This window comes from the organism of the source record quoted next (genome assembly GCF_019968955.1).
Source record: "MAG: Porospora cf. gigantea A chromosome Unknown PgA_NODE_934_length_9387_cov_369.865, whole genome shotgun sequence".
Lineage (NCBI taxonomy): Eukaryota > Apicomplexa > Conoidasida > Eugregarinorida > Porosporidae > Porospora > Porospora cf. gigantea A.
The window spans coordinates 1-9,387 of NW_027151975.1; the positions used below are offsets into that span (position 1 = coordinate 1).

General features: G+C 54.6%; 9 protein-coding genes across 13 annotated transcripts; 6 read left to right on the plus strand and 3 right to left on the minus strand.

Annotated features, from left to right (window-relative positions):
- Positions 1-103: 103 nt before the first annotated feature.
- On the minus strand, positions 104-346 carry KVP18_004973 (uncharacterized protein; the record flags this gene model as incomplete). Its single annotated transcript, XM_067958099.1, has 1 exon — positions 104-346. The coding sequence occupies one exon, from the start codon at positions 344-346 to the stop codon at positions 104-106; it is 243 nt and encodes an 80-aa protein (XP_067805657.1).
- Positions 347-369: 23 nt separating this feature from the next.
- Positions 370-597, plus strand: KVP18_004971 (uncharacterized protein; the record flags this gene model as incomplete). Its single annotated transcript, XM_067958096.1, has 1 exon — positions 370-597. One exon carries the CDS (start codon positions 370-372, stop codon positions 595-597), a length of 228 nt encoding a protein of 75 aa, XP_067805654.1.
- An 11-nt stretch (positions 598-608) lies between these two features.
- On the plus strand, positions 609-1,666 carry KVP18_004974 (uncharacterized protein; the record flags this gene model as incomplete). 2 transcript variants are annotated; one of them, XM_067958101.1, is made up of 3 exons in its annotated part: positions 609-804; positions 833-1,277; positions 1,306-1,666. In XM_067958101.1, 3 exons carry the CDS (start codon positions 609-611, stop codon positions 1,664-1,666), a joined length of 1,002 nt encoding a protein of 333 aa, XP_067805659.1. The 2 variants fall into 2 exon arrangements, with proteins under 2 accessions (XP_067805659.1, XP_067805658.1); XM_067958100.1 differs by having other exon boundaries at positions 799-1,277.
- A 371-nt stretch (positions 1,667-2,037) lies between these two features.
- KVP18_004972 (uncharacterized protein) lies at positions 2,038-4,928 on the minus strand (the record flags this gene model as incomplete). Of its 2 annotated transcripts, XM_067958098.1 has the most annotated exons (2): positions 2,038-4,460; positions 4,490-4,928. In XM_067958098.1, the coding sequence occupies 2 exons, from the start codon at positions 4,926-4,928 to the stop codon at positions 2,038-2,040; spliced, it is 2,862 nt and encodes a 953-aa protein (XP_067805656.1). The 2 variants fall into 2 exon arrangements, with proteins under 2 accessions (XP_067805656.1, XP_067805655.1); XM_067958097.1 differs by lacking the exon at positions 4,490-4,928 and having other exon boundaries at positions 2,038-4,458.
- Positions 4,929-4,974: 46 nt separating this feature from the next.
- Positions 4,975-5,247, plus strand: KVP18_004970 (uncharacterized protein; the record flags this gene model as incomplete). The annotated part of the gene is made up of 1 exon (XM_067958095.1): positions 4,975-5,247. One exon carries the CDS (start codon positions 4,975-4,977, stop codon positions 5,245-5,247), a length of 273 nt encoding a protein of 90 aa, XP_067805653.1.
- A 384-nt stretch (positions 5,248-5,631) lies between these two features.
- On the plus strand, positions 5,632-6,090 carry KVP18_004975 (uncharacterized protein; the record flags this gene model as incomplete). The annotated part of the gene is made up of 1 exon (XM_067958102.1): positions 5,632-6,090. One exon carries the CDS (start codon positions 5,632-5,634, stop codon positions 6,088-6,090), a length of 459 nt encoding a protein of 152 aa, XP_067805660.1.
- A 17-nt stretch (positions 6,091-6,107) lies between these two features.
- KVP18_004969 (uncharacterized protein) lies at positions 6,108-6,476 on the minus strand (the record flags this gene model as incomplete). Its single annotated transcript, XM_067958094.1, has 1 exon — positions 6,108-6,476. One exon carries the CDS (start codon positions 6,474-6,476, stop codon positions 6,108-6,110), a length of 369 nt encoding a protein of 122 aa, XP_067805652.1.
- A 150-nt stretch (positions 6,477-6,626) lies between these two features.
- Positions 6,627-8,300, plus strand: KVP18_004976 (uncharacterized protein; the record flags this gene model as incomplete). Of its 3 annotated transcripts, XM_067958103.1 has the most annotated exons (3): positions 6,627-7,379; positions 7,407-7,534; positions 7,577-8,300. In XM_067958103.1, the coding sequence occupies 3 exons, from the start codon at positions 6,627-6,629 to the stop codon at positions 8,298-8,300; spliced, it is 1,605 nt and encodes a 534-aa protein (XP_067805661.1). The 3 variants fall into 3 exon arrangements, with proteins under 3 accessions (XP_067805661.1, XP_067805662.1, XP_067805663.1); XM_067958104.1 differs by lacking the exon at positions 7,577-8,300 and having other exon boundaries at positions 6,627-7,544; XM_067958105.1 differs by lacking the exons at positions 6,627-7,379; positions 7,407-7,534 and having other exon boundaries at positions 7,563-8,300.
- KVP18_004968 (uncharacterized protein) lies at positions 8,301-8,900 on the plus strand (the record flags this gene model as incomplete). Its single annotated transcript, XM_067958093.1, has 1 exon — positions 8,301-8,900. The coding sequence occupies one exon, from the start codon at positions 8,301-8,303 to the stop codon at positions 8,898-8,900; it is 600 nt and encodes a 199-aa protein (XP_067805651.1).
- Between the last annotated feature and the right edge of the window lie 487 nt (positions 8,901-9,387).

Consider the following 9,387-nt stretch of genomic DNA (forward strand, 5'->3'; position numbering starts at 1 on the left):
CAGTAATTCTGCTGATGGCAGCAGCTGTTGTTTGGATCATCAAAGCACACAAGATCCTTCAAAGAGAAAACCTGATTGCTTGATTCGAAATTTGACGATGACATCACACTTTGGCCTTGTCAAGGGCCTCCCACATGAGTACGCTGTTACCCCGAACGACAACGACGCCTAAGTCGTTCTGCTGGCCGTCTGCCAATACCTCGACTGTGCTGTGTAGCACAAGATTCATGCACTTGTCGTGGCCACGTAAGACGCCTACTATCCGTCTATTGCCGTTAAGCCTGATGTCCAGGCGCTTGTCCATGAATTTCCTCAAGTCGGCGTAGACGTTGGACTTGTTGACCATCTCACACGGATATTTGCGAATTGATGAGCTTGGCTTACGAGCACGTCCCTCTCGACAAGATGCAGGTCGGGATCGTAGACGGCCAGGCCTTTCTCTTCTACCAGTGCCCCTGCGGCGACTTTTTTGAGCTTTCCGTGGATGAACTGCGAGCCGGAGCTCGCGTCGCAGTGTGCCCGTCATGCTCGTTGGAAGTCGTTGTCATTCAAGTGGATGCTGATCAGATGAGGAAGCTTGAAAACAGCTTGACTTAAAATTGCAATAGATGCTGTTAGTGCTATGTCTGAGTGTCACTGTACTTGCCTCCTTTAAGGGTTTCCCGACAATCGACGAAACGGAACAGAAGCTCTCTGTGTTTCCAGAGTTCATTGTTGGACGAAGTTTTGAAGGGCGACCGATACGAATGTACCTCGTCACCGATGCTCCACATAGCCGACAGGTGGTGGAGGACGCAGATGGCAGTGAGTGGCCAAGCCGCGCGCAATCCAGAATTTGAAGTACCCTCAGTGGGGGTGCCCTGCTTGCTGCTCACTGCAATGCACCATGCTAGAGAGCCTCTGTCCCTCACCACAGCGACGCAGCTGCTTTTTCAGAACTTTGTCTCCGACAAAGCACTGCGTAAGTCCAGATGCGTCGCGTTCATTCCCTTCGTGAACCCTGACGGCTACGCTTTCATTTGCCAAACTGGGTTCCTTATGGCCCGCAAAAATCGCCGCCCGACCTGTGAGGCTGCTACCCATAGCGGTGTCGACTTGAACCGCAACTATGGCTTCCACTGGGCCCACCAGTACCCGAAGTGCTCTTTGGACGAGTATGAAGGATCGGGAGCGTTCAGTGAGCCCGAAAGCAGGGCAATACGTCGCGTGGCTCGGAATATGAAGACCGTCGTCAGCGCTCTGAATTTCCATTCCTTTGGAAAAGGGGAGTGGGCCATGTGAGTGACTGAGCTTCAACTAACTCAGTCCTTATAACTGCTGCGCGGATTTGAGTATTCCCAGATGGGCCAGAGTGGTGGTCGACGACTTGAAGTCTGTGGAGGGCATGAACCCCCTGCACAGCGCGCCGTCGAACCCAGCTTTGGGATACACTACCAGCGGTGAGGCGGACGACTACCTCCTGAACGAGTTCAACATCCTGTCGGCGTCCCCAGAAGTTGGAAAGGAGTTTTGGCCGGCAGATGCTACCAGAGCAATTCAAGCCGCGACGGAGGAGAATCAAGTCGGGTTCCGAGAATGGTTGAGGATTACTGGTCCTCGCCTGCGAGTCAAGTGGGTGGGAGACTCCACTGTGGAGCTGACCAACACGTTAGTGTGCAGGCTCTGAATCACGCAGAGGATTGGTGCCTATCCGCCCGTCTGTATCTCTGTGGATGAAGGCAGACAGTGTCCAGTTCAACATGAATGCTACAAGGCTCGCTGGTCTGGAGAGTCGTCTGGGAAGCGAGGCGGGTGCCTTGCGGACAGGAGACATCTTCGCGCTAGTCCCCGAACGGGCGGTGGATCGGGTGTGCGTCCACGATGACAAGACCACGTGCCATTATCGGAGCGGGGAAGTTGTCGAGACCCACCTCGCTATGGATCTCCCGCAGCTATTCGTCACCACTGGCATTGGCCTGCTGGTCGTGGTGCTGGGTGTCGCGTCAGCCACACTAGTGGAGCAGAGGGCTTTCTTTTCGGCGGTGTGGGCCGTTAAGACTAATACTGTGGGTTCGTCACTGTAAACTCAATTTGAAGGAGTCCTGCGCCTCGTGAAAACAAACTAGTCACCAGTCGAGTCTTCGGCTTCCAGTGGCCGAAATACTGCTCCACCCACCTGTCAGCGAATGAGCGACAGAGGTAACTCAGGCAGACACTGAAGGGGTGTAGTGGTAACGGCAGCACGAGATACTTCCTCATCTCTGCCGGAAATTGCCGGGTACACTCCTCCTGACTCTTCCTCAGCAACTCCGAATGCGCCCGACGCTGGTAGTCGACGACATGCGCTCCCTTCACCAACGTATGCCACGAAGCAGAGTGGCAGTAATGCGTCGTGGGGTGCTCTGTAGAGGACACTTGCATTACCAGTCGTCGAAACTCCTCGGGGTGGGCGTATTCACAGGTGTTTGCCCAGTGTACCGTTCGAGGATGCAGCTCCTTCAGCCGAACATCATGATCGATGGACCGTAGGTTCACGCATATTTCTAGATTGCCACCTCGGATGAGTTGGGTGAGATTTTCCAGGCGTCCCGTAAGGTCCGAGAGGAGAGCATCAAAGAACGTAGCGTGCTGTGTCCGCGGTAGGGTGACTTCCTCGTAGAGCGACCATATGGACTCGTCGTGCACTGTGGGGGGGTAGCCTGCAGGCAAGCAAAACATACATACGCTTCCGACATCGCACTCGAACAGGCGGCCAGTAACGTCATACGTCAGTGTAGCTTCGCGATCAGCCCGGTACCTTAAGGATCCAACAAAGGTGTCTGCTGAGTGGTCCTCCAGCCAGGTGGCCTGCGCCTCTCTCAGAGAGATGCCAGGACAGCAAGACCAAAACTGCAGAAGCCGGCCAACAGGGCTTGCCGGCGTCTCCAACTCATAATACGACCTTGCTGCCGCCCAGCGAAAGGTGCGAAGAGTGTGTATTGACCAGCCTGAAGAGAACCACACCTGCAGAACTTGCCTGGGGTTCACTGAGCTTGACATGAGACGCTGTAAGATGAGCGCCTTAGCGACCGCGTAAGCCGACTGATAGTAGCCGAAGTACCTCGCGGGCCCGTCCACTGCTGGGAGGCCTACGAACCGGCCGAACAGTAACGTAACGAGGTCGGAGCCGTCGAGACCCAGATGGCATTGTCCGAACTCGTACTCGACGCTGGGAGGCAGAGCACTATTAAAAGAGCAGTTGCTGTCGTCAGAGAAGGTGTCGAGGCTGCGCCGCGGACATATCTCGCCCACAGAAGCTTGACCGTACCACAAGTGCACCGACGGATCCACTGAGTTCAACCGTTCTGTCAGCTGTCGTTCGTCCATAAAGAAGCCCTCATTGCCAAGTAGCAGCGATGGCAGTGTCACGGTGTTGGTGTGGTCGGATTTCGCCCACTTGCTGGTCAGTGCTGTGTCGATTTCGGGGATGGCGTCGAAGTCAACTTCTCGGTAGTAGGCTGGAATTCGTTTATCTAAGAAACCACTTGTAGTTCCAAACAGTTGAAAGAGTACGTCCTTGGGTTCTACTGGATCCGGGTGGAGTTTGTTGTTCGCGAGTACGGTGGTCCGCTGCCTCGCACGAAGCATTCGGCTGTGAGGGGCGGGCGGAAGCACGTCTGTGAATGACTTGACGACCTCAAGGCGCTTTAGAAGCATGAGAATCTCTGGGTCCGCACAGTTACAACCGCGTAATGATAGCCCCATTCGCGCAGCCCAGAGGGCTCGATCTGGAAGACGTAGCTCGTGAAGGCCTTCGGCCAATACTATCCACAAGTCAGTTTGGCTCATGTCGATGACCAGCGAGGCGACTGCGTATTCGACGCCTTTCCGAGCATCCACGAGGCAGCTGTGGCACTGAGCCAGCCTCTGGAGGGCTAGGCGCACCGTGTCAGCCGCGTCCAGCGCCTGCATGTAGCGCGAGAAGGCACGGCGATAATCACCCTGACGAAAGGCATCGTTGCCGCTCTCCTTCAGCGAGGAGACGGAGGCCCCGGTGGCTTGTGCGGCAGGGAAGCGTGCCGCGCGCACGTCCTTGCACGCGAGGGAGAGTGCTAAGCTGCATAGGTCATGCAATGGTCGACCCTTTCCCCCTTTACCTGGAGAAAGATGACCCTTCAGCTGCGATTGGAAATCTACTGGGGCGACGTTGAGGAGTGACCGGCACTCCTCGGGTCTGCGGATCTCGCGAAGAGCAACGAGTGCCCGGTACCACGCCTTGTAGTGCCGCTGATTGATAACAATGGCAGCCATGGCTAGCGTGAGACTAAGGCGGTGGTTCTTCAGTTTATAGAGGCAGAGGGCCGCGTTAGAGAGCACATTGCAGACGTCTTGGTGAGTAATCAGCGTCGTGCGGAATGCTGCTGCGCTGCGAGTCAGGAATTTGCAGTCGAAGAGCCGCAGTGGTTCTGTGATGTCACATTCCGTAATAGGGGTTCCCATGGCTGAATTCGTGAAGAAGTCGAGAACTCACCACCGCACGAAAGGCAACCTATCCACAGCTCACCGGCAGACACGATCCGAACGCCGCCATCACAATCGGTGCAACACGGTTCAATCACCGTCAGCACAACACCTTCCCCAACGTGGGGTGCCGCGGTAAGGCCCGCCAAACCGACAGCGACGGCGCTGCCTCGTGAGTCCTCAACCAGGGCCAGGGTGTTGGTTCCTGGGGCTGGTACCACCAGGACAGTGCCTTGGAAGAAGCTCAGCGGATGTGAGGCGCTGCTCACGAGATCCGCAACATAGAGTTGCCTGAGACCGTCTAGCACCTCCACAGGTGGCTGTCGTCGCTCAAGTGGCTTGTCTTCTGACCGAAAGGGAGCATTAAAGAACCGACGCAGGTCTTCGTCGTCGTGTGGGTCCGTGGTGGTTGGAGGGGACTGTAGTGGGACGTGTTTTGGCAACAGCATCGATGAAAAGTGAGCTTAATCGTGTAATACGCGCGCGCAGCTAGAAATGCTCCTCTATCACTTGGTGGCAACCCAACTCGTGGCCCTCACTCGTGAGCCTCTCGGTATGAAACTCCCCCTGTTTGTGGTGCGCTTCGTATCCGCGGTCATATGCGCGGCGCTGCTGCTGGAGAGTATCCTGCTCTGGTTGGTTGCAGTGCCAAACCTAGTAGTACTGGTCGCAGCGGCCGTATTTCCGAGACTTTGCTGGCTTTGCCCCAATGATGTTTGGGTTGACCAGACCTTTTGCTACGTGAGCGACGAGAGATCTCAAAATTAGACATCAACGTTAAGACGAATAATCGATGCAAGCCTAAAGAGTCTACTGGACTGCCTGCATCATTCAGGCGCTCGAAGGTATCCGCGTTCGTACGTTGGGGTGGCGTTCCCCTACGCCCGAACGGTCAGATTCGTCCTCGCCCTCTTTTTCATCCCGCCCCTAGTGCCTTACTGCATCCTGCTGCACCTCCTATCTCTCTGGCCCAAAGCCGCCAAACTGCTGCACCACAAACTGTGCCCGCCAATTCGACCTCTCAGCAGTCGCAGCGTCCGGCCCAGTATTATTGAGGTCGTGGAGTTGTGGATACAGGACGTTGTTTTAGAAACAAATCGTCGGCTAGGGTTCCTCTAGCTCATAACCAAATAAATCGACTCATTTCTCATCATGCCGTCCAGGAAAGCAGAGCAGCCCATGCCCTACTGCGTGGTGCCGTACCCCACCGCATACGGACCAGTGGGGGCCTATTCTCCTGTAGCCTACTCTCCTGTAGCTTACACCTCCACTGGAACTTACCCTCAGGTGGTGCCCTCCACTACTGGAGCCTACCCTCAGGTGGTGCCCTCCGCTGGAGCCTACCCTCAGGTGGTGCCCCCAACGCCCTATGGTAGGTACGCTTCCCCAGTCCACAGCAAGCCTCGCAAGGACAGTGGCGACTACGCAGTCAAACACCTGAAGGGAGGCTGCTGCGCTTGCTGCAACACCTACCTGTGCTGCAGATCCTGTGACAGGCCCCACGGAAGCTGTGCTGGCTGCAATGCCTGTGGTTGCTACGACAGACCTCGAAAGGTAATCACTCGCAAGGAGAGCCTCCTCTCGATAAACAAGAAATCTCGATGCTGCTAACAATAATACACAACTCATCATTCCTCCTTGAGGTCAGGGTGCTTTTTCATAGTAATGAGTATCCGAGCGATGTGGGATGCGTGAATATCCGACTCCTCGTCCTCCGAGGAGTAGAACGTCTCGATCTTCACTGTAGTGCAGATCTTTTCCAGCTTGAGGAGCTCGGTCACCTGAACTGCCTTTGTAATGGCTGACCCAAGCGCCGTTATCTTGACACCTTCCTCAACTGGACAATCGATTCCAAGGAGAATGTTCTTCACTAAGCGGACATAGGCATGCGCGCTTCGCTGAGCCGACACCTGGATGCGATCACCCGGCTGCCTCGTAGAACTTCGTCTGCGTCTGGATTCGGAATCCGAGCCGCGTCGAGCATTTTCTTCCGCCATGATCTCGAATTGAGCAATTACTGAGAATACTTCGCCGCCAACAAATTGGTGGTATTCGTGAGGTTTTGTCGTCAACGTGCACTAGACAGATTCTGGTTGCTAAGATAGAAAATCGTTCCAAAAACAGCCGAAAACGCCAAATTCCGGCCCATGATCGTGGACGTCATCGTGGCCCAGTCACTCGACATGGACAAGGATGACGAGGTCTCGTATCGTGCTGTAAAGGTGCCCGCCATGAGGTCGTTCTCCGGTCGCCACGTGGCCTCCTCAGGCAGTTTGACTTTTATCGTGCACCTGGAACCAGCTGCAGACTCGTCCTTTCGACAGTTGTTGCAGTCGTGGACGCAAAAGGTGATAGGTAGTACGTTTCCTGACTCGACGCATCTTTTTTCTCCTCATGTGTCTGTGTCGAGCTTCTTCACCATCAATCCTGGACCTTTGCACCCGGTACGTGTTCGTGACATGTTAAGGAATGCATTGCTGCAAACGGTCCACGAGATATCCTCACCAGAAGCTCATGATGTTACGGGTGAGGTTGTCGCGAGTGAGGTTGTCGCTCGGACGCCAGTACGACTGACATTGGAAGAGAGCAGGGACACTGAGAATCTGTCCCCTGTCCTGAAGGAGTGGGGCGGTCGAGTCCTCGCGACGTCCAGTGGTTACCTCCTGGTCCCGCTGCGATGGCCTGGAATCGATTCTGCCTGGATTATCGATGCGATGACAAGGCACCTCCAGCAGCAGATTGGGGACAGCCCGGTGCTTTTCGCTCCTACGCGATCATCTTGCACCGAGTTTTCCCCAAAGGCTAGCGTAGGGATCCGCTCCAAGAAGGGCAGACACATGTCACTGGCGAGCGGCCGAACTCCGGAGCAGTTGCTGGCGTTGGGCGGCATCTTTGCCGAGGTGGGTCTCTCCAGCATTTCGAAACAGAACTTCGCCGCGGTTAATACCGAAACTCAGCATTGGGATTTGGTGTTGAAGGAATTATTGGCGGAGGGCACACACCCTCCAGACATGCATCAGTTTCGCGACGTCCTGCGGGTGAGGAAATTTGCGCAGTCGGTCTAAGAAAAAACCACTATTGCTATGCCGTACGCCAGCTGTGACGACGCTGAACTGTCACTAGACTGTGGAATGTGCCTGTCTGGTGCCATTGAGTCGAGTCTGAACTGCGGCTGGTGTATGAATATTGAGCGGTGTGTGGATGTAGACAGCCCCAAGGAAGACTGCAACAAAGATGTCATCATGCCTCCGTCGATCGGAGCTGAAGCCTGCTGGCTTGGGGTTAGAGACTTTGGCATTATAAGCTGTGGGTCGAGGACCAACTGCCAGGAATGCTTGGGAAATAAGCACTGCGCCTGGTGCGACTCCTCACCAAACAGAAGCGGCATCAACCAGCTGCTTGAACAGTACTTTCGCTTGCTCGAAGATGGCGTAGATCCATACTATTACTGGGTCTACGAGGGCCACGTAAAGATGAGCATCGTCTTCCAAGACACGCTAAAGCAGCTTGAGAAACTGCAGATGTTCTCTCTTCTCGGCTGGGAGCTCAATCGGCAACCCATTCCTGAAGGGGTCAGCGTGGGCTACTGCTTTCCAGCGGACTACACAAAGACGACCTGCGAGTATGACGGTGTAGCTTCGTGGTCTGTTGAGTTGTCGCGATGCCCTAAGACGTTTGTGACACCGATAACGCCTGAGTTGTTCCAAGCGGCCGACGCAACGACAAGTGGCTACTTCACTGTGTGCATGGTGGTGGTTGTGGGGCCCTTTTTTGTTGCTTTGTTGATTTTGGGCGTGGCTCGTAGCTTCAAATCCTTTTAAATGCTTCTCTGCCTCTTCTCTCTGCTGCCGTTGGTACGTGCCCGTTGCACGCCCTTCACGCAAGCTATTTTTGCCACCCGCGCCACGGACCTCGTTGGGGTGACTGTGTCTTGTTCAAGTAAATGTGGTCCGGATTCCTGCTTCGAAACCGAGTCCGAATGTCGGCAGCTTATCCACCAGTGCACTCTGGCAGGCTCCCCTATTGACTGTATTGCTGCATATGCCCTCTGGGGAGGTAAGAGCTCATGTTCCATCGAGTGCGCCAACTCCGATGGATCAGTCGACTGTCCTGGACAAGCGGCTGAAGCTGCGACGGACACTACCACAGCGACAGTCTGGACTTCGTTTGCGGTCTCCTCCGGGTTCGTCGGATTGGCTGGAATCGCACTAGCTTTTGTGCGGATCAGAAAGACCAAGCAATTGACGGCGCCTGTCACTCTGGGTGACTCTGACGACGAGTCCATGAACCCCTACAGGTCTTCTCCTCATTTTGTCGATTCCGCGCTGCACAGTAGCCACTGGGATACCGACACATCTTCAACGCAGCAGGAGGACGAGATTTTTCTAAACCTTGAGAGTTTTCATGATGTGGCCTTGTAACAAACTTTTAATGACCGTATGAGGCTCTAATGCCGCGAGCCCCATGTTTCTAATAATTCGCCCCACTCATCTGTGTTAACAAGAAATAGTCACTATTCTTATTAATGTTGACAGGCGTACTGTTTCTCGCTGCAGCATCTGCGTCCATAGCGCATCCTCGGCTATCCGCGTCGAGGCACGTTCTGAGCGCCGAACCCTCTGGGGAGTGCCTACCAGAGATACGATTGCTCCACGTGCAGGATTCTACAGCAACTTTTTCCGACGTCATTAAAAGCTTTGAAAGGGAAAGAATAATTGAGAATCTGATTGCTGAACTGCAGAAGACGTACGGAATCGTAAAGTACGGACTATCCACCTTCCAGGACAAACCTGCTCCCTTCTCAGGATATGGTTTGGAATACAGCGTCTGGAAAAGCAAGTGGAACAATAATTTCACCTGGGACACCTGCTACCGCAACGTACTACCTCTCAGTGGGAAGCACACTGA